The sequence below is a fragment of the Oenanthe melanoleuca genome, chromosome Z, assembly GCF_029582105.1.
Source record: "Oenanthe melanoleuca isolate GR-GAL-2019-014 chromosome Z, OMel1.0, whole genome shotgun sequence".
NCBI classification, from domain to species: domain Eukaryota; kingdom Metazoa; phylum Chordata; class Aves; order Passeriformes; family Muscicapidae; genus Oenanthe; species Oenanthe melanoleuca.
The window spans coordinates 11,223,730-11,245,063 of NC_079362.1; the positions used below are offsets into that span (position 1 = coordinate 11,223,730).

The following is a 21,334-nucleotide window of genomic DNA, read 5'->3' on the forward strand; positions in this document are numbered from 1 at the left end:
GTAATTAGTGGTCATCTTATGGCAATTTTTGTTTTAAGAAAAACCACTTCTGGTGAGTTTCAGAGCTGTTTAGACTGGGGACATTTTTATTCCTAAGCTTTGAAAAGTAAGAAAGTGAAGAAACATACATCAAATGTGATGTGACTCTTTTGTTAAGCAGAAGCAACATGCATTTCAAAACAGTATACTTCAATGCAAAAAAAATAAAGTGGTTACTGAAGCACTGGCTCTGATTTATGAAGCCAAGAAATCTGGTAACAAAAATGCATCAAAACCTGTAAGAGCTTTGAATCTGAAAAAGGATCCCCCAAAATAACATTGTACATACTAAGCAGGGTTTGCAAACTCCTGTGATGGTGGGTTGCTCAGGCTCCCCAGAGAACAGGGTATGTTGCTGTGTATTTTGGCTTTCACTGTTTATCAGCTTGTCAGCTTTCTCTCTCTTCTCAAAAGTTAAATACAGAAAGAGACGAGGGTTGGTGTAAAACACAAGGCCTCTTTATTTTGTTTCAACAGTACATGACTTCCTATTTAGCATGACCAAAACCAAGCAGAACAGTGGAAATCGTATATACTATTTCTCCTAATACATTGTTCTTCCTTGAAACTGCACAAGTACAAAAGGAAGGGTAAAATCAACATTAACTCCAGTTAGGCATTTTCACATGTACCAGAGCTTATGCACAACAGGTGACAAGCAGACAAATCAGCATCAGAAAAACTTACTCAGCAAGATGTGAACTCTCCTTTGGGGAAAGAAAATTTTCTTGAAGCAAGGGATGCAAACATCCTCAGGTAAGGAGCACATGCTAATGCTATCTAAAAGCTTCATCAGTAAAACTTTTTAGAGGACTACACAACCCAGCTCCAAAGCCACGGGGCCATAGATGATGCAGTTTACAGCCCTCAGTTGTCACTAGAACTGGCCCCTTCTCCTGCAGGCTTATCTCCAAGGATTTTTTTGTATCTAGATATGCCTAGGAGCCCTTGGCTAAGGAAAGTTGCTGATGGCTTGAATGCAGATCACGGTGTTTGTCAGCTGCTCACAGTTTATGTCCTAGCCTTAGATGAGTTTAATTGTTATAAGTTGATTCAAGTCATTAAGTCAAATCATTGAGAGCTGTGCAAACATGACAACACCTACCTGGTGGGACAAGTATTTTGTGTCAATTCATCAGGCAGGCTGGCTTAAAATTGCCCTTTATCCTCACCCTTCTCCCAGCTCCACTCCTTTAGCATATTTTCAAACTAAGACTAAGTCTATGAGAAACCACAAACCAATGCCAGAATTAAAGCTAATACACACTTCTGAGTCATGACAGGGTAAAGAAATGAGGATCCAGGCATGACTAAGCATGCACTTCTGCAGAAGTGACTGCCTCACAAGGGACCTTTTGGCTGGAGCACACTGATTCTGGGCACTTTCTAAGAAAGAAATTCCACTGATGTTTCTGGGAAACTGCCTCCCAAAAACATTGCTCAGCTTTCCACATAAATTAACAATTCTATTAACTTTGAACAACAGATTTTTGTTAATGTTGCTGACGTCCTTTTGGCTTTCCAAGAATGGTATTTGTTGATTTTGCTGTTCCTTTTTTTCGTACCTTGTGGATGTCATTTACTGATTTCTCTGTTAAGAGAACCATGAGTTGTTGCACATATAGTGCAATGGCTTAAAAGCCCCGCAGCTTTAAGCTGAAGTCCTAGTATCTAGAAGCTCAGTACTTGATATATAATTGTGTAATTTAAAATGTGCTGTGATCTCAGCAATGAGCTTAATTGCTAAACAATCTGATATTAGAAACAGTTTGTATTCAGACTCCAGACTCTTTGTCCTGTGCTGGACTCAGTTATCACTGCATCACTGGGCACATGATGTCTGGGGCATGCAGGAACAGAAATTCTTCACTGGGACCAGACTAATTCAGCCTCTGTTCTGGCCAATGCTATATGTTTTACAGGAGAGGTGTTGATAAAACAAAATATGCCCTTACAAAATGTTTCTTCTGGAGCTGTTACAGGTAATTTTGATTTAAAACTTGGAGCAGAGGTCTAGAAGTTGTGAAGGGTTATGTAATTATGCCATGAGCAGGTATTCAGGCTTGTATTATTAAGCATGTAAGCAACTGCTTTGGAAACCTGGTAAGGTTTTTGGACTGCAATGACTTTTAGAAGGAATGACATCCAAGATCTAATAGGACATTACCTGAGAATGTATCTTTTTTTCTGAGCATTTCACACCTAAAATTTCACTGACATGCCATCTTCTTTTATGAATTCCTCTGATCTATCTCCTTTCTACTCTGCTGTATTTTGTATTCTGCTACCAGTCTTTTCAAATATCTTCTGCAATTCGTTTTTCCCTGTCCTTGGAGATGGTGCTATGTAGGGCCAGGAGCTGGACATGATGACTCTTGAGGATCCCTTCCAACTCAGCTTATTCTGTGACTCTGCACTATAATTTTGCAGGTGAGTTGACTCCTAACACATACCGGGCTGCAAATAAAGTAGCAGAAAATCTAGAACTTTAAAAGATATCCACTTTATCATCTGTTAAAGATTGTTCCTGGAAATACTTTAAATAATATTTTTAAACAGCTTGTCTGAGTACTGACATTAATATATTTTCCTTTTAAAACTGGGATATTCTTTGAAAGAACTTGGGCTTATTGTTTTTCAAGACTTAACTATTCTTTTAAAATTATATATATTCTCTTTTACTCAATAAAACTGTATATTCAATGACAATACCTTTTCCTAACTTGCATTGCATTATCATAATTACATTTGAAAAAATTCTATTTATCTGCATTTCTATTTACATTACATGTTTCTATTCAAGTTCATAAAACCATTTTTCCATTCATGGTTGTATAATCAGGCACAGACTTTTGGACAGGGTAATTTTAAAGTTCCCTTTTCTAAAAGAAAGCTGACTTACTGAAAATTTCAGTACAGTGAAAAAATACACATTTTTTCCCCTACAAAACCTTAGGATTGCACAAAAATACAGCATAAATATAAACATTAGGCCAAGGCAACATTTTAAAGTGCAGAACTCCACTTGCCACACATGAATAATTCAAATTATGCTGCATAATGCATAGGCAATTCTTACTAGTATTTCAAAACCTAAAGTGACACAATGAGATCAACATATAACAGTAATTCAAATACATTCTATTTATAATAAATAAGTGCTCATCTGACCATAGAACACAGTAAGCATATTGTCCCAACAAGCAAGCTCTACACAAATACCCATTTTTTTCCTTTGTTTGAATGGTGTGCAACCATTGAACATAAAGACATATTAAGAAGGAAAGATCTCATCCACCATCTGGTAAGAGAACTTGTGGGGAGAGACATCTGGAATCTGTTGCATTAACATTTTTCCAGAGGTTTTATCTTTAATCAGTCAATTTGTACTGTCATATGTGTCAATTTATACAGACTTAAAATTATTCCTTTATTTTCTTCCACATACTCATATCCCCATAGTGTTCAGTGGTTTCATTTTAAGGTTTACATGTTTTTTGGTTGGTTTTTGTTGGGGGGGTGGGAGGGGGCAGGTGTTGGGGAAAAGGGAAGAAGGTGGAAGAAGGTTGCTTCAGTTTGTATCCAGCTACTAAATTCTGTGACAGGATGAGGACAGAGGGGGGATAGTTCAAGTTCTAGCCTCCATTAGCATTTGGTTTGAGATAATAGTGTTGTTCTAAATTCCCAAACATTCTCCCTTATTGAACCTTTGTTCAGTTTGCAGGGTGGTTTTGATGTACAAGAATTAAGCTTATTTTGGAGGAAACTACACTGGAGGCTCAGCTGCCTTCCAGATATAATTGAGTCTCTAAAAGAGACACTAAGAGTCTGAACCCATTGCTTGGCCTGCTTCAAAGTGCATATGCAGGAGGGGCATCCATCCAAGGAGGCAGAATATATTGTAGTCTTGAGCTGAATGTAGTGTACATGTGTCAGTCTCAGCAGTAACTGCTTTTATCCACTGATCCTTCCCCATCAAAACAAACATCTTGGCAATCTACACACAGGCACAGAGTGTCAAGAGCCAAAACTTCATGGTGGGATCCTTAGTGAACCTTAGTGAGTAATTTTCCTTAAATTACTTCATAGAATTCTGACTACTACATTCTTTGTATGACTGCTAAAATCTTAAGATTTTTGTGCAAAAACCATCTTCCACTGAACAAGCTTTTGGTACTGCTTTAGATGACCCGACTTAACTTTTCCAGTAGCACATTTTTTCTCCATTCAGTTCTACCTAACTGTTGCTGTCAAAAGACCCTCCGTTTATGTGTTACATGAATTCCTCCACTGGCCTCCTCAAACACCAAATTCAGACTTCTCTCCTTTACCCCTAAATACTTCAGCATTTAATGAAATGCTATCCATCTTGGGCCTCGCTCCTCCTGGTCTTGGGCATGGCAGAGTGCTGCAGGCAGCCCATGGCACTACCTGAGGCAGAGCTCCTCCTCCACCTGAGATTCTTTAAAAGGTGATTCTCCATTGCTATGTCTGGTAATGTCTGGATACTAGACATTAGAAAAGCCATAATAAAACAATGAGTTCCTACCTTGTCCGTGAATTTAACAAGAGTCAAACTGCTCATGACCCAGTAAAAATTCAGATACAAAGCTCACTGGCAGCAGTTATCCTAGAGAGTCCCTTTGAAACTGGGCCAGCAGTGTAGTCCTGAATTTGTTAAAGATTTTGTGTATTCTCAGATTGCAAATAAGCAACCTGTCCACCCTCAAAAGTATTTATTTTAAGAAGAAATGCTGAACCCTTTCTTAAAAACATCACAAAATAATGGGAAAACAAATAAGTCAGAGACAGTTAAGACTACCACTAAAATAAAAGCATTGATTTAATTTATAGCTCTGGAGGCAAAGAAGTAGGGCACTAGCATACACTGTACACAAGGCTGTGTGATTTTTCTCCACCACAGGAAAGCCAAAGCTGAAAACCATGTAATTCCCTAGAAATAGTTTCAGACAGTAACTGGGAGGATTAAAACATGTGTCTCACAGTTCTTTGGTTTTGAAATGTGAAATTTGGTCAATGAAATTCATGTCAAAATTCATGAGAAATAATGTCCCTGAATCAGGAAACCAAGTTAAAGAGCTGAAGGCTGTTAGTTGCTGAACAAGTGTGCTACTGTGTAGGTGATTGGGACACATGAAAAACATAATGGTTGAGAAAACACCCTGATGGAACGTGTAAATCTTAATCCTTAGATCTTGACTCCTAAAGCCCTAGAAGTCTTTGACCATGATGGGTAGGAAGGCTGTACCTCGGCAAGCAGCGGCACAGGGCAGCACCCTGGAAGGTACCTGAGCGAGCTCTCAGTGAGTGGCTGCATCCAGGTGATGCCTGCAGGACACCTGCTGGTTATTCCCTGCTGTTTGGTACAGCCCCTCAGCTTTGGCAAAAAAACCACATTGAACAGACTGTGCTGCTTTAAGTGCCCGACTTTGCTGTTACACTTCCCCTTGATGCTATGCTGTCTCATGCAGGCATAACCATAACAATACATAGGCTCTGAAAATGATTTTAAAATTAGAACATTATGAGTGGCTTTGGGCCAAGCACTCTCTCTGAAGTAGACATGAAGTGAAACTTTGGTGCAGTGACCTCCCTTGTTTTGTGAACAGAGGTAAGTCATATCCCCAGGCAGTGAGATAAAAGTGCGAAACAAGGCTTAGTGAAATCAAAGAAGTTTGAAGCAGGCTTTAAAACCATATTCAACACATGTTTTCAGTACCTAAATACAATATTGGTCTCTAATGACCCTGAAATTAAAACTTACATTCTTTGTGTTGCAAAAACATAATAGAGAAACAAGAAGAAATCCCCTCATCAAACAAAATTTAAAAAAAAAAAATTAAAATAAAAAAAGCAAAAAAAAAAAACAAAAAAACAAACCTCTGAAAAGAACAGGGAAATATGCCTTTTTAGGAAAGGAAGTCACACAGATTTCCAAAACAAAAAGGGCATATTTAACCTGGAATCCTGGAATTGTACAGGGCTGGAATTACAGCTGCCACATCGAAAAACGCAATGAGCACAGTAAAGCTGAGCTGCTTTTTTCAGTGATGATTTTCACCTCAAGTCAAAGGTGGTAATGGCCAGAAAGAAACCGTTTCTGTTGGAAATTTTAAATGCACTCACTTGCCTTACAGAAAGGAGAACAGACATCTTATCATCCTGTCTGAACAGCCAGGAGCAAATGAGTTTGGGAAGATTCTGCAGATGCTGAACTTGAAGCACTCCCTCTAGTCTAGAAACCCCTCCTAATTTGTTTGCCATCATGTAGCCTGCAGAAATAGCTTAGTGCCTGCTTCTAATTAAACTGAAATTTCAGCCATCACTCAGATCATGGTAATTCAGTGAAGTGTCTGACTACAAATGACAATTCTAAACCCTTTGATAAGGACCCTTATTTATTTATAAACACACACCTACTGAACTCCTCTTAAAAAATAATGTTTTAAACTATTTTTTAAAGCTCCTAGGAAAAATTACATTCTCCAAAATGACACTGATTTTTCCATACTTGATGATAACATTATGGAAATTGAATTTTTCCATTATAATCATTACCTGCAAAATCAATTTACAAGCACTGGGGCTTTTTAAAATTCCTATAGGCAATGAGCATCTCATTGTTCCACATAATGCTTCCTATACTATAATTAAACAGAGCAGTAGGTGTCCTTTTTAAATAAGACATTTATCAAATCCCTTATCAAATGTTATTTTTACAAAGAAATTTAAATAGCCATTCCCTCTAGAATTATGAAAATTTTGGTAAAGTAATTCCTGAAAGGTCTAAAATTTTCAATGTTTGAAATTTTGTAACATTATCCAAAAGTGAGGTGTCATTCCTGATGATCAGGCACTGTGTTTAATCAATCTTTTCCAAATCAGATGCAGAATAATCAGCAGAGTATTTTGCAAAAGGAAAACGGAGGAAAATTTATACAGAGCTTGAAAAAGGAACCACTTGCTTTCCAGCCACATACACTTCAGAAATATTCCGATCGTCACCTGAAATAACATTGTCAAAACAGAGATTTGCGCATAAATACAAACACTGATTTAATTAATGAAAATTATGCAGACCACAAAAATAGTTTTGGAACACATTAATTGCAACAACCATTTCCTAGAACTAAGAAAGTCCGTTTGGAGAGAATAAGTCAGGGCTACCACAAAGATCAATAAATGTTTTAGCAACACATGTTTTGATTTGTTTTTGGTTTTTTTTTTTAAATAAACATAGCATTCAGCTGCTGCAATAGTGTCATGGATTTTCTGTATATATATATAATATTCTGAAAATATTATGTATCTGTACAGGAAATGATTCGTTGCACAGTATCTGAACAGGCTTGGGAACCAGCCAGCAAGAAAGCTGGTGTGACCCAGACAGCTCCCCAGAAAGGTGAAAGTCTCATTAGAGCATGACATGGCTGTGAGCAGAGCTGGCACCAGGCATCTCAACATCACAACACAGCAGCCCCTGTCCTGACACTGCCTGGACATATTTGCAAATAATGATAAACCAGTTTTTATTTAGTAATGTAAAATATTAACACCAGTTATTAGGGGCATGTTAATGCTCATTAAGAGTTGAATAAATATATTTAGTTACTGCAAACAAATGGCTACTTACATATATAAAAATAAAATTATTATTAACCCAAACATTATTTTAGACAATATTTGATGTATGAAATGAGAATTCAACTTGAGCTGAAAATCAAAACATACCTAGATACAGGAACTTCTGGAGAGCGTCCTATAAAAAAGTAGGAGAAAACAAATTCAGAAAGCAATATCAGCTGTCCTGGATCATAGTCATTTGAAGCTTGAAAGAACTGATAAAAACAGTTCTCATAAATATTCCTAGTAACATTACAATCATAACTTAACATACATAATTTATTTTTTGAATATAAGGCAAAATTTAAATGTTTGTAAAGTCCTAAGGACCAATAACTTACCTTAAAAGGTTTAGATTTAAACTTAAAAATAATAGTTTTTACAGAACTGGAATTGTTTTCAGGCAGTCTGACCACATCTATAAATTCAAGTAACTGATTTTAATTATCTTTTTTAGTCAGAGGAGGTTTTTGAATGAAAAAGTGTTTCCATACCATAAAACCAACACTGCTTTAATGTTAACGTAAAAACTGTGTTTCTAACTCAAATTAGCCAATCTTGAGTGTTTGCTTCACTTTGTAACAGCAATGTAGAAAAGGCAGCCTAGCCTTTCTCTGGGAATAGGTTGCCATTTTTCAGTCTGAACTCTAAGTATTGACAAAAATTAAATTGCTTTTTCTTGGTTGCCATTTGTCACTGCAAATAGATAATGGCAATTGCTATCTCAGGCTAATAAAACATGCATTAAACATATTACATGCATTTTTGCTCATGGTGTTATGGCACTGTCCCTGGGGTCAGCAAAATTTTGAAGAAAAAAAAAAAATGGAACATCTAGGCTGAAGCAGACAGACAGCAGAGGTGTACTACACCCAATTCCTGTCACCAGAATCACTCTCAAGAGACCTTTTCAGTCTGTATCATGGACCTTCCCCTATCATTTCCATCCATTTTTTTGATCATCAATCCTGTTCTGATTACCTCAAAATCATCAGCAGAAAACAAGTCAAAAGGGCTATCTGAAGCCTTCGTGTTGATTAACAGTGCATCAAATTCCTTTCCCACCTCAAAGTTTCCAGTCACATCATCTAGTCCTAGAGCTGAAGGAGAAAATAAGATCATAAACATGTCTTCAGGACCAGCCTCATTCCACCATCTAGAAGTACTTGGCAACTTACTTGAAATATTCATAAGACAAAGAAAAATGTAAATGATTACAAGGAAAAAACCCAAACCAAATTAAATAGTGAGTATGTTAGCATCTGAGCTCTTAAGACACTTAAGAAACTATAGGTTATATTGCAAAAACATTCAAACTCCAAATGGGGCAATAAAACTAAATCAGAGAAACAGTAAAGCATATAATAACACTCCCTTTCTAAGGCAGTGTTAGATTGCATTTTTTAAAAAGTTTAAGCAATTTTGAAAGGTTGCACAGGCCTATTGCAATAGTAATATACAGTTATATGATAATAAAAGTGTTCAGTGAGTAATTGCAATTAGCAGGAACAAAGAATAATATGGTGTGGAAAAATAATCATAGCCAGTCTGAAGGTCTCATACTTACCTGTAAGGCTTGGTTTGTGGTCCATTATTTAGCTTTATTTTTCTAAAGTTTCATTGCAACCACAAATACTCAGGTCCATATGCCCTGAAAACCTGTTCATCTTCAGGGACTGGGTGCTTGAAAGTATTTAGAAAACCTGAAGAGAAGCCTTTGTGCCTCTTTAGAAATAAATTTGGACTCTTTTAAGTTGTAGAAAGTATCTGTGAATTAAATAAATTTTCCCAATACTATGAAATAAAGTTATCAAAGAGCATAATATCTGCAAATAATTTGTTCATTTGTTTTCAAATTGCTCTGATAAAGGAACTTCAGTCTTCATTGAAGTTTGTGACTGGTAAGAATATCACAATATCTTAAAGACATTTAAACTCCTATAAATTAGGAAATATTTTGATTACCTACTTGTTTCAACTAAAATACTGAACTCATGTTCCTTCAGATTTTTGAGCAGAATGCAATTTTTACATTAAACACAAGAGGGTGACAAGTGTTTAGGAGTCTTAACAAAGCAAATTATTCCAGCAAAATGATCACTCATTGAAATTTCTGCTACTGAAATTTTCGCTTTCAGTATCCAGGCTACTGAAAGCTTGTAAAAGTAATTTATATTCTACCCTTAGAAGTGATTCAGTAAGGATAAAACAGCTTAAAATGAATATACAAAATTAACACTTTACTAAGGAAACCTAATATAGAAAAAAGCACAAGAGTAGCTGGGAAGAGAAACCACATATGAGTTTGGGATTTTTATAAGTCTACCTTTCTCTGTCTCTTCTAGTTTGTTCTCATACTTTGTGGAACAATATATATTGCAGGAAAAAGAACACTTTTTGTTCCCTGCTCATCTTCTCTACTTCCCCATTACACTCTCCAGGAAACACAGTGCTGAGAAAACCTGTTTGATGACATTTTCACTACATCTTTTAAATTTCCATCAATAATTCCCAATGGAGCTTTTTGACAGCTACAGGCATGCTACACTGAGAAAACTTGGGACCAGTGCCTTAGAAGGTGGTGAGTGCATTTCTGCTCACTGAAACAAAAGGTTTTCACTTATGTGTGGATTTCCTCTCTGCTAAATCATACCAGTTCCACTAAAACTTTTTAAATTGTATCTATTTTTATGTTCACATTAATCACAACAAAATTGGTTCTTCAAAACTTGGTAACCCATAGAATATATGACTGCATACTGCACATGCAACTGTATTTTGAACAATCATGGTGGAAAGCCTGTTTAAATTTTCTGTTTTTCTCTGAGTGAGGAGTGATTTGCATGATGTTTTGATTTGCAACAAACTGCCTCACTGACAGCTCAAAAAGCACAAGCAAAATTAGAAACTGGTGACAAATATAAAGCATGATTTACAGTAATTGCAGTTTTTCTTCTGGGTGATGGTTGCTGAGAAAACAACTTTCCAGCTGGTACAATAAATAGACAAGCACTTAGAGCCTTATGACTAAGAAGTCTGAGGATCTTTGCAAAGCAAATGTACAACCCTGAAAAACCATCAAGATTTTGTTATTAAACTCTCAGCATTAATAGTACTCTATTCTGAAAAGCCTAGTATGGGCATGAGAAACTAAAGGGTTATCTCTGCCCATCAGTTAGATTTCACTCTGGCACCAGAAAATCTGTGAATCTCCCATGAAGATATAAAATCAAAAAGAGCTGTAGCTCTCTGTGTGAGCACTGAAGAATTTTCTTCTTACCTTGGCTTCCTCCCAGGGTGGCAAGCTGAAAAGCTTCTTCAAAAGTTACTCCTGTTTCATTCACTTTATTGATCTGAAGGCTATTAGATGCCATCATTGTTTTTCTTATAGCATCAAGCATAGAAGCTGAGTATCCACCAGCTACATCTAGAAGGGATCAGACTCTTAGAAACAAGCTTTGGGTATAATTCTCTATGTTAAATTTCTATCAGCTTTATTCAAAGTTATGAAGAGAGTGAAGTTATGTAGTTAACCCAACAAGTTCTACTGCTAGGCAGTCTCTGAATTCCCAATAAAGGTGCTCTCATACACAGTCAGGCAAATAGAACACAACACAAAAACAGAAACCCGAAAAGTTGTTGTTCAAGCCCTGCTTAAGCTCACAACAGGAACAAAACTCTTCATTAATTTTTTGTTTTCTTTCAAACAGCTTTGGACCAACCCTAGATTTCAATAGTCTAGATTTCCTTACTCCAGTGGAAAAAACAAAGGAGGAGCAAAAGTTGGAGACGTGCTGATTTTTAAATATGAACAGGTGAATGCTTTTGTATCTCCCAGTATTTCCAGAAGAAAACACTTTCACAGCCAACTACTAACCTGTGCCAAGACCAAGCTTCACGTTGTGTTCAAGAACCTTTCGCACGTTTAAGACACCACTGCGCAACCTGGATTGGAAGAAGAAACCCATTCTGTGTGCTACATGCAGAAAAAGTTCAGGAAAAGCAGGCCTGCAGAGCCATTTTATTACAAAGACTTTCCCCTAATGTGTATAAGATTAGATTTATTATTTATTCTGGCTGGATACCCATGCAGTGTCTCATGTCCGCTCAACAGAAAGAGGATTTTATAGTCCATTTCCCCAAAATATTAGCACCCTTCAGGGGGAAGGGAGATGCCTTGAATCTACCACTGGCAGAACAGTCAAATGAAACAAATTTTTAGAAGATAAATATTTATACAGATATGGATAGAGATGCAATTACCAAACTGAAAGACCACAAATCGGTGCAGTGCATGCTATGCAGAAGTGGATGATGAACGGTCATGTTCAATCCAGTATGTCATTTATGGTGTAATGAGGTATTGTATAAATAGCTTTGCAATAGCATCAACTCAGGGTACAACACGAACCACAGCTTTATTTCATTATACACCATTCCTGTTTTCTTTTCTTTTTTAACTTACGAAAAGTTAGAATTGGGGCAGTGTGAAATTGCAGCTCCACGAAGACTAAAAAGTTTCAACTCTTCTTCAGAAAGATGACAGGCGTGAGCCATCACTGTCTAAAGAAAAAGAGAATCACCAATTCACTCAATATTTCATTTACTTATGTGGCTGTGAGATTTGCTGCACTGCTTTAAATAGCCAAAAAGGACACGTGTTACCATTTAGTGAAATTAATGCACTTCTTGAATTAAGCTCCTAAAACCCACAAGGGAAAAACTGATTAATTTCAGTGTGTCTGACATATCATTCCATCAGCCTTTTTTGCATTTTTTATACAAGAATACAGGGTTCTTTTACTTGCAGTAACTGCTGTGACCAAAGACTTCGCAGTTGTCCTAGCACTGTAGTAAGCTTACAATTTATATTTTGTAGGTAAGAGATTAAGTACTGGGGCTAGGAATACACCAGATAAAATGGAAGATGTATGTACTCTTAATATGTTTGGCTCTTTAAAGGTTTGCACTAGGGAGAGAGATATTAAATATTGTTTAAGTAAAATAATACAATTTTTTAAGCAACTGATAAATTACTTTTGTTTCTTACCCTACATAGCTGACTTTAAAAATAAGTTTACAAGAAAAACATAGAAGTATAGGATAGGGTAATTTAATAGTGCATAAACCAATTATTCCCATACAAATCTAATTGGCATTACCTCATATGCCAAATGCCCACTGAAAGAGAAGAGCAAGAGCTCTGTTAAATCTTGCAATCTGCACATAGAATTGACCATGGCACAGAGACTGCTTCCACTGAGCATCTCTTAATAGCACTGTGCTCCTCCCATCTCTACTCATCAAGCTCAATGTAGCTGAAAACACAAGAATAGCCACGTCTTCAGATAAGCACCTACGTATGGTAGCTAGTGAAACATATCCTTGACAATCTGTACTGTTTTTAAAAAGAACTAAACATTTCAGCAACAGCTCAAAATAAACCCAGTGCTTTTAAAACACTTCTTTAAAAAAATTGATTTGGTGTCTTAGTTTGAGTGGATGGGGAGACAACATCTGAGGTTCTGCTGCTATGCTTGTATTTAATAGAATGTTTTCCCAAATATCTAGGAGCCTTACTCCAGAAGGCACCAGTAATCATGACTTTTCATGGCAATTTGCAAGTGTATTTATGCACTTATGTGCATACAAGTCACAGAATTAAGACCTGTGCTTTTGAAGCACAAATATCTATTTAGAACACCAAATCAGCATGCAAAGGAGCGTGTGAGAAAATAAAGGTTAATACTGTGTACCTACTTCTGTAGCCCATACTGATTTCTCAAGTAAAAGGAAGAGTAAACAAGTAATTTACTGGTGTACAATTTCAAACACAGAAATGGGAGCTCAATAGCTAATTCCCAGGGAGTTTTCAGCTGTCCCTTGTACATCTGAAAATTGTCTCCTAAATTTTTAAATGAACTTGACTGATGTTTTATTACTGTGACTGTAGTTGGGTTGTTCATATTCCCTTTTGCATGGGTAGTCCTAATTAGATAGGGGTGCCCTGGCTCTCCAACCTGTAATTACCTGTGGCAGGTATATTACATTTACCTCACCAGCATGTAATGAATTTCAACTCTTCAGGTTAGTGTGCCTCTCAAAGCTTGGTAAAATCAGCTGGTAAAATGAGATAAGAGTGCTTTTGAACAGTCAGAGCAGTAAGTGCATCTGTCTTCAAGAGAGGTAGATGCTCAGAATTCAACAGGGAGGGTTGCTTCTCCACAGGAACAAAATTAAGTGGGCCCTAACGTAACACCACAGAAGAAATCTTCAGGTAAACCAGTCTGCAAAAACTGGATAATATTCTTGGAGTATAGGGATAACTTCGTACTGTCCAAGAATTACCAGTTCCTACAATACCTGTCTTATCTAGCTTCCTTCTAATCCCACTGCTCTTATTCTCTTTGGAACCTTTGGAAAATGAATCAGGGAGCATAAAATATGTCTATTTTTCACCTCCTCTAAAATACTTAGGAACAGTATGGGCTTGTTTAAAGATTCAACATCTCAACAGAGAGTATAGAACAAATTTACTTTTCCCCAAATGTCACTGACATTGACAGAATAGCACAAATTTTTCAGGTTAATACAGTAAACTATCATACTCTATACATGGATTAATATAAGTTATGTTGGGGAAGTTTTTATGTGGCTACCTTGCTGGTCAGCAACTTGTTTTTATCATACAGTTCAGTGTAATTCTGGTAGGCAGGAAACATGTTCTCCACAAGTTTAACTTCTTCTTCATTCTCACTTATGTGACTCTGCAACAAGAAAATGCATAGAGCAAGTCCTTTAAACAGCATTGAACCCAAAATTACAATCTTCTGAGCAATCTACTTGTGCTAAGCATACATTCATAAAAAACGGTGTTTGTAAAACCTGTAGTTTGATCTAGTCCTTGCATATCTTTTTTCATCAGACCTGAAGAAGTTCTCATAGGACCTAAAGAAGTATCTCCATTTGCTTCTTTAAAAGTGATATGAGATGGTACACGTGTCCATCCCAGTAGTGTGGTGACACAATGACTCCACTTCCATTTTTTGGAAGATGTTAAAATAATAGGTAAAATAATACATGGCGTGATCGTGAGGTAAAAGAGAGAACAAGCCTACAACAGAGTGGATGCTGAGATCAGGGCAGCAGGTATGTGTCTCCTCCTGAATGAATGTTGAGATGGTCAGCATGCTGTCTGCCCACACCACTTAAATGGCACACAGAGCTCTCAGAGCTTACCTGCACACGGAGATCGTGGGCTTGTGCTAAATCCCCAAGGGCGCTCAGCAAGTCCTCTGTGCAGGAGGGGCCAAAGCGGGGAGTTATTATAGGCTGTACTCTGGGGTACTGAAAATTACAGAAGACAGGGTTTGTATTCTACATGTACATTTCACTAACCATAAGTAAGACTAGTGTTTGCATGGCATTTACATTTTGTCTTCGTTGCTTATTGCTTACTGCATCCTTGCCAATTCAAATTAAGCTGCACAGTTATTTCCTTGCTTTCATTATACATTTCATTGCAGAAACAGAGAATGAATTCTTACAACAATTTTACTGAACTTTATTAAAGAATTTGTTTTCATTAGAATTCTGATCAAGTCACTGAAATTTTACCAGTCTTCAGAAGTACTGGATACTTTTTCATATTTGCTGACAGTCTACATGCATGATGAGAAATAAGTCAGTTGAAAGACCATTGTTCTGTTACCATTGCAAAAACTACACGCTTCTGTAAAACCAAAGCCATTTTCTTGTCAATCTTCTCTACTTATAATGCTGACAAATACCTAAACTCCCTAGATGGGAAGAACAGCGGTATAATCAATATGCTATACAGAGGAAACAGTGGAGTAAAGACCAAGAACTACAGAGGTTTACCCTTGCACCTCTAGATTTAAATTTTCCTAAAAAAATAGTCAACAGGATTACAATTCTGTCATCAGTCAGAGGCAAGAGTTTTGCACAAGCCAGTAAGTGATGTCTTGGGCTGCAGTTCCTTGTATTATCTCCCAGAAAAAAAAGAGCTCAGGTCTTTGCAAATTAGTCAACATACTCTAGTAATACCTAGTTTAGGCATTACTCTAGTGATACATATGGTTTAGGCATTAAACTCCAGGAAACTACTCCTGAATATTTTGAGATGGGATGTCAAAAGAAGCCACTGAAAACAAAAGGCTGATAAGAAAAGTGCTACTGTGTTTAATATTGGAGTGTAAACTTCTAAGTTTACCACTTCTATGTTTCTAGGGTAAGCATGAATTTCTTTAAAAACACACTTTAAAACATGCACTGATCCAAAACACTAATTTTACAGTGGATTAATAACTTTACTGAAAAAAACTATGATTTCTGAGGGTGAGAATTCCTTCGATTAGTCTGTCTACTTATATACTACAGAGTGATAAATTGAATTCCACCTTTCTTAAACAGAAAATTGTCCTTTCCAGGAAGCCAGGTATTTCAAACTCAGTAGAGAAACACACAGGACATGGCTGTGCTCTGAGCACACGAAAGTGATTTTACACTGTTACAAGTCCATTTCTCAATGGACATGACTAGAAGAACATTTTTCAGAGTGACAATATCTGTCTATCACACAGAAAGTTGTATATTTATTGAACTTTCACTAAGACAACAGATTTGGATAGCAGGATTAATTGTTTTATGCGTTCACAAAGCATTCAAAAAAGAACACTACTTACTTTCTTTTCCAGTAGCTCTGTAACAAACCTGAAAAAGGGCAGAAAAAAAGTTGCTATAAATCTGTCCTCTGTTAATATGGACAATTATGGATTGTCCTCCTTATAAATTATGAAAAATATAAAAAATATATACTTGAATACCCTGTTAAACATTTCCGACAGATCAATTTTTTTACAAAAAGTTGGGCCAGATTTTTAGATGAAATAAAAAGAAGGAACACAATGAGGTCAGGATAGTGACATCAAATTCTAGTTTTGAATTTGACTCTGAACGTGCAGATGTTGGGGTTTTTTATTGCAATACTTAGCATTAGTCAAGCAGTAATTATTCTGAGTTCTCCCTGAAAACCAAACACATGCTACATTAAATGAATTGAAAACATAATTATAGCCTGCAGCTGCAATACCGAAGAAAGAAAAAACAAACCAAACTTAAATTTGTCAGTCCATGAATTCAAATTGCAGTGTTTAAACCTTTTCAAATCCAAAAATTAAAAGATGCAACTATGTTTTATATCTTACAGTAGATGCATATGTCCTTGTTCACTTAAAGAACCCTCAATTTTTTGGACATGCTTACATATATATAAGCATGACCTACCTCCCAGAAAATAAAGATTTACTTACTCTGTTAAATAAAATGGTACCTCAGACCTCTACAAAAAACCCTATGCAGTTACTATGGATAATGCAGATGAGCAAACTAAATTCCCTCCTACTTTGGAAGGAGGAAATTCTTTGAAAGCCCATTTACTCAATGAAGTAAGTAACTTCCAAAGACAGTCAGAGATGCTTTCTGGACAGGATCTCTGTGAATTTTTATGTCATAGTTCATAACAAGAAAACTATGTCATTTTGATCACAACATATGTTGTATCAATTTTATCAAATGTCTTTAGAAGGAAAAGGAAATGATGCAAGTGGCCACATCCACAGCCCTGGAGCTTGTGTTAGATCACCAGATGGAATTGAGAGACCCGAGTTTGACTTCTGCAACAGCCAAAGGAGCTTGAGCCCACCATTGTCTAACTTTGAGAGCCAAAATGCAAAGTGAATTGGCTATCATCTGCCTGTCACTCCTCTTACTGACTAACCTGATATAATAAAGTACTCACTTGAGCAGAAACTCTAACAGAAATATAAAACCCAAGTGACAAGCCAAAATACCGATATGGCTAGTTATGTTCTTTCTCACATTCTTTGAATGGTGTGACCTGTTCATCAATAAAACTGATGAAATGTGATTCAATATTCTTGCAAATATACTGTATAGTTTGTTGGCTTATGTACTTCTTTATGAGGAAAGAAGATCAGCTTCAAATCATTGTTTCCTGTAGCAGTATAGGTTTGAATATAGATTCTCATCCTTGCAACTGACTATAACTAATAGTACCATAGACGGTAATCTAGAGTTCAATTCCCTAACTTTTTATTAAATCCTCCTTGACAAAGAATGGTAGATTCAAATCCTTGACAAATTTAAATTCAATATATGAAACACTTGGAATTGTAGCTAATTTCCATGCATACAATATAAATATTTCTGGGAGTTATATATAAGTAATTGAAATGAGTTAGTCCATTTTCTGACATTGTGACAGATCACATTTCTTAGATTCTTAAAAAAAACAAAACAACCCACAACAAAAACCCAACTAACATGTTGCCCTCTTAATGAAATAGTTTTTTCATCCTTCTGCAATTGTATTGCTGGGATTCAGGTAAGTACTCCAGATCCATGTCAAGAAGCACACAGCCCTCTTCCCTTGACAGCTATGGAGTACTTGTGGCAACCTCTCACCCAAATCTCAGAAACATTCTTTATTACACAACCAAAAAGGAATGAACTGGAGGCATAAGATAGATATTTAAAAGAAAGCTATTTTGATCCTTCTGAAGCTTTTAAAACTATTGGAACTGAAGTTCTGCTTCTTTCAGGCCTATTTGGAAGGACATGTGCTGGATTATGGAAGCTGGGATTTACATAGAGGAAAACAAATGTTAGAAGAGTGAAGGTAACTAATACTATATGTTTTTAAAATGTCTTTAAATATAAACACCACCAGAAATACATGAACATTTCTAACTTTTGTTATCATGTCTTTAGCATGATTTGTGAAAACAAGAGAGTGACCTCACACAAGTGCCATAAGATATTTATATTACTCTTTGGGGTTTTCTCTTTCAGCATGACACTTGAAACATTTAAATAAGTAAATAAATAGTTCCATGAGAAAAGCTGTATGTCTGCTTAGCTGTTTTCTGAGCACAGGTGTGAAACAGAAGAGAAACATTTGATAGTAAACTGCCATACTCCACTCTTGGTTCTCCTCCACTACAAACATTGCCTTCGTTTGATTCTCCTGGAGAAGCTGCATGTTGGAGTAGCTTGACTGGTGCTGTGATGGAGAAAAGATGTTTAAAATGGGGTATATGAAAGCTTAGTTCTACAACTTGAATAAAGCCTTAACCTAAATGGTGGAAGGAAATAGCTTAGAAGTTAATGGGGACAAAGGAACTGGCTGTCACCTCACCATCGTATGCCAGGTCCCATGACCTCCACACACATAGCTGTGAAAAGGAGAAGAGGCACCAGAAAACACACATATCCTCTCAAACCCTAGATCTGTGGTTTCTTCCTCTCTTTGGAAAAGCCAGAGAGATGCTACTTGGGCTCTGTAGCAGCTGGGTATGCAGGAATTGACAGGATTGTAAGGGACAGTACCGTTGGAAGAAAAAAACCTGTTGCTAATAAATTCACACCTGTAAGCTCTTAGAAAGATTCACATTCACTCTCCAGAGGTATGAAAAATCTTATTTTAAAAGATTATGCCATCGATTTTATTATTTTACCTTTCTGTCTCTTGGACAGAGTCCGCAGTAATCTCTCTGTATTGTGGCACACTGTCATTCATATCCATGCAGACTTTTCCAACAAATGCTCGTTGACCAAATTTATCTGTTGAGATGCATTAGAATATAAATCTCAGAATCACTTGTTCACAGAAACCCTTACCAAAGTTTTACTGAAATAAAAATCCAAAATCCACCCCACCCAGCTTCCTTTAAGATGACCAGAATTTATGCTCTTTTCTTGTATCTAACTTAGGATCATTCATGTGACTTCTAAGGATAAAAAGAAAAAAAGAAAGAAGGAAACAAGCAACATTCAAATAGGAGCTGTCTTCCACATTAATACCCAACTTTATCAATGGGAACTTGATTACTGTAGTTTAACCACAACCAGACTTCTTAATGGCAGTATATGAAGATGGCTGTGACACAGAGGATGAGAAATACAAGCATTAAAGTACAGTAGCTGTAGCAGATGAGTACCTGATGATGAGAGAAGGCACAAAGATCTCAGCAAAGCATTTCTCCTTAAGGGAAAGGAACAAGATTGCTAAGAGGCCTCCCACATACAGTTAAAGGGAGAAATTTCCAGGTTTATTCTATCCTCTTTCTTGAGATTTACCCATGCTAGATGAATAAATCAGAACTCGTGTAAAACATGCATATAATATCCAATTCTAAACTGTCAAATGTGTTTCTAAATAGATCTCTTTGTCCACTTTTACTACTTGAGTTGTTTAATGTAATGGCTTCAAAATTTTCCTACTAAATCAGAAAGACTAGGTAATCTTTTATTAAATTTCTCTGCTTTATGAGCTATCTGAGACTTGAGAAATCCTGCAAGAGCTACAACATTTCGAAACAGCAGGCATCTACAACTGTGAACAGAAGGGAAGGATGAGATTTTGATGCAGCTTCCACTTCTCTGATATCAGAGGTGTGTGAAGATTTTTGACATTGATTATCAGCTGAAATCTCAGAATATCAGGAAATTAATGCACCGACTGGGCCTCCTGTCATTCAGTTCTTTTAAACCTCAAATAACAGAAGGTTAGAAAGGGCAGAGAGCTGCAGCTGGAGAAAAGCCCAGAAGACCTAAGTCAATCTCAGCCAGCAGCAGATTTGGGAGTGAAGAGACAACGAGAAGCAAAAGTAGGATAGAGATGCTTAAGTGACCGTGGGTAAAAAGTGGGGTTTGGGGACACAGAGTGACAGGTACAATGAAAAAAAAAAAAATTAGGAGAAAAGCAAATCCCTAGCTAGTCTAAAACCCCTGACATTGTTTCCTTCAACTAAGATGATCCACACAATACCCTTCAAGACTCACTTACTTACCTATAATATCAGCGAGAAGAAGGGAACTATCTGTGTGAATTGTTGCAAAGTAACAAGCTGTAGTCGTGCCATTCTTCAGAGTTCGTCTCTAAAAAAAGAAATCAGTTTCAACTGTCTGGGAAAAAAATCAATAAAGCTGCCAAAATGCAGAACAGGCAGTCTCATTTCAAACTGCAAGAACATTTAGTTATTGTGAAATTTTGCACTGAAATGGGAACATAAAATTAAAGGTTTTTAATTTTATAAAACTTTTTTTAAGTCTGAGGGTTAATAAATACAAAAAAATTCCTCACAGAATTTTTGCAATGGCTAAATCTGCAGAAATCAGTCTATATTCCCTCCCCCAAACTGGAAATACTCTAACTCATATTTAGAAATACAAACAACTAGTCATTTTTGTTATTTCCTACTTGTGAAAGGCTCTCCAATTTTCATGGTGAAGCACTGTTTATCTAGTGTTAGCAAAGCAAAGCTTTTGGGGAACATGGTAGTTTTCTTTTAGCAACCTGATCTAGCTGGAAAAACAAGTCAGGTTTTCATGTATCAAAAACATTTGTTGTCCCCAAATACAAAGTAACAAACTTAAATGTAAAAGTAAAGGAGCACACTGCTCAGACTATGAGCTAATTATTTATCCAATACACCATTAGAAAGGAAATGGTGGTTGACATTTCTTCATGTTATTTTTGGAGAATATTATAGTAAATGACCAGGTATTTTTGTGCAAACCATGTTGACCACTTATCCAACAATGCAGG

At 36.5% G+C, this 21,334-nt stretch overlaps 1 protein-coding gene across 1 annotated transcript in view; it reads right to left on the reverse strand.

The window, feature by feature from the left end:
• Positions 1–476: 476 nt before the first annotated feature.
• The window catches only part of GDA (guanine deaminase), a 29,469-nt gene continuing 8,611 nt past the window's right edge, over positions 477–21,334 (reverse strand). The window contains exons 4-14 of the mRNA XM_056514875.1: positions 20,577–20,664; positions 19,242–19,347; positions 16,389–16,416; positions 14,923–15,030; positions 14,343–14,450; positions 12,149–12,246; positions 11,561–11,628; positions 10,964–11,110; positions 8,665–8,783; positions 7,792–7,819; positions 477–7,065 (exon numbers count right to left, since the gene is read on the reverse strand). Of these exons, the coding sequence (XP_056370850.1) occupies positions 6,995–7,065; positions 7,792–7,819; positions 8,665–8,783; positions 10,964–11,110; positions 11,561–11,628; positions 12,149–12,246; positions 14,343–14,450; positions 14,923–15,030; positions 16,389–16,416; positions 19,242–19,347; positions 20,577–20,664 (969 nt within the window). The 3' untranslated portion in view covers positions 477–6,994. The remainder of the gene's footprint in view (positions 7,066–7,791; positions 7,820–8,664; positions 8,784–10,963; positions 11,111–11,560; positions 11,629–12,148; positions 12,247–14,342; positions 14,451–14,922; positions 15,031–16,388; positions 16,417–19,241; positions 19,348–20,576; positions 20,665–21,334) is intronic.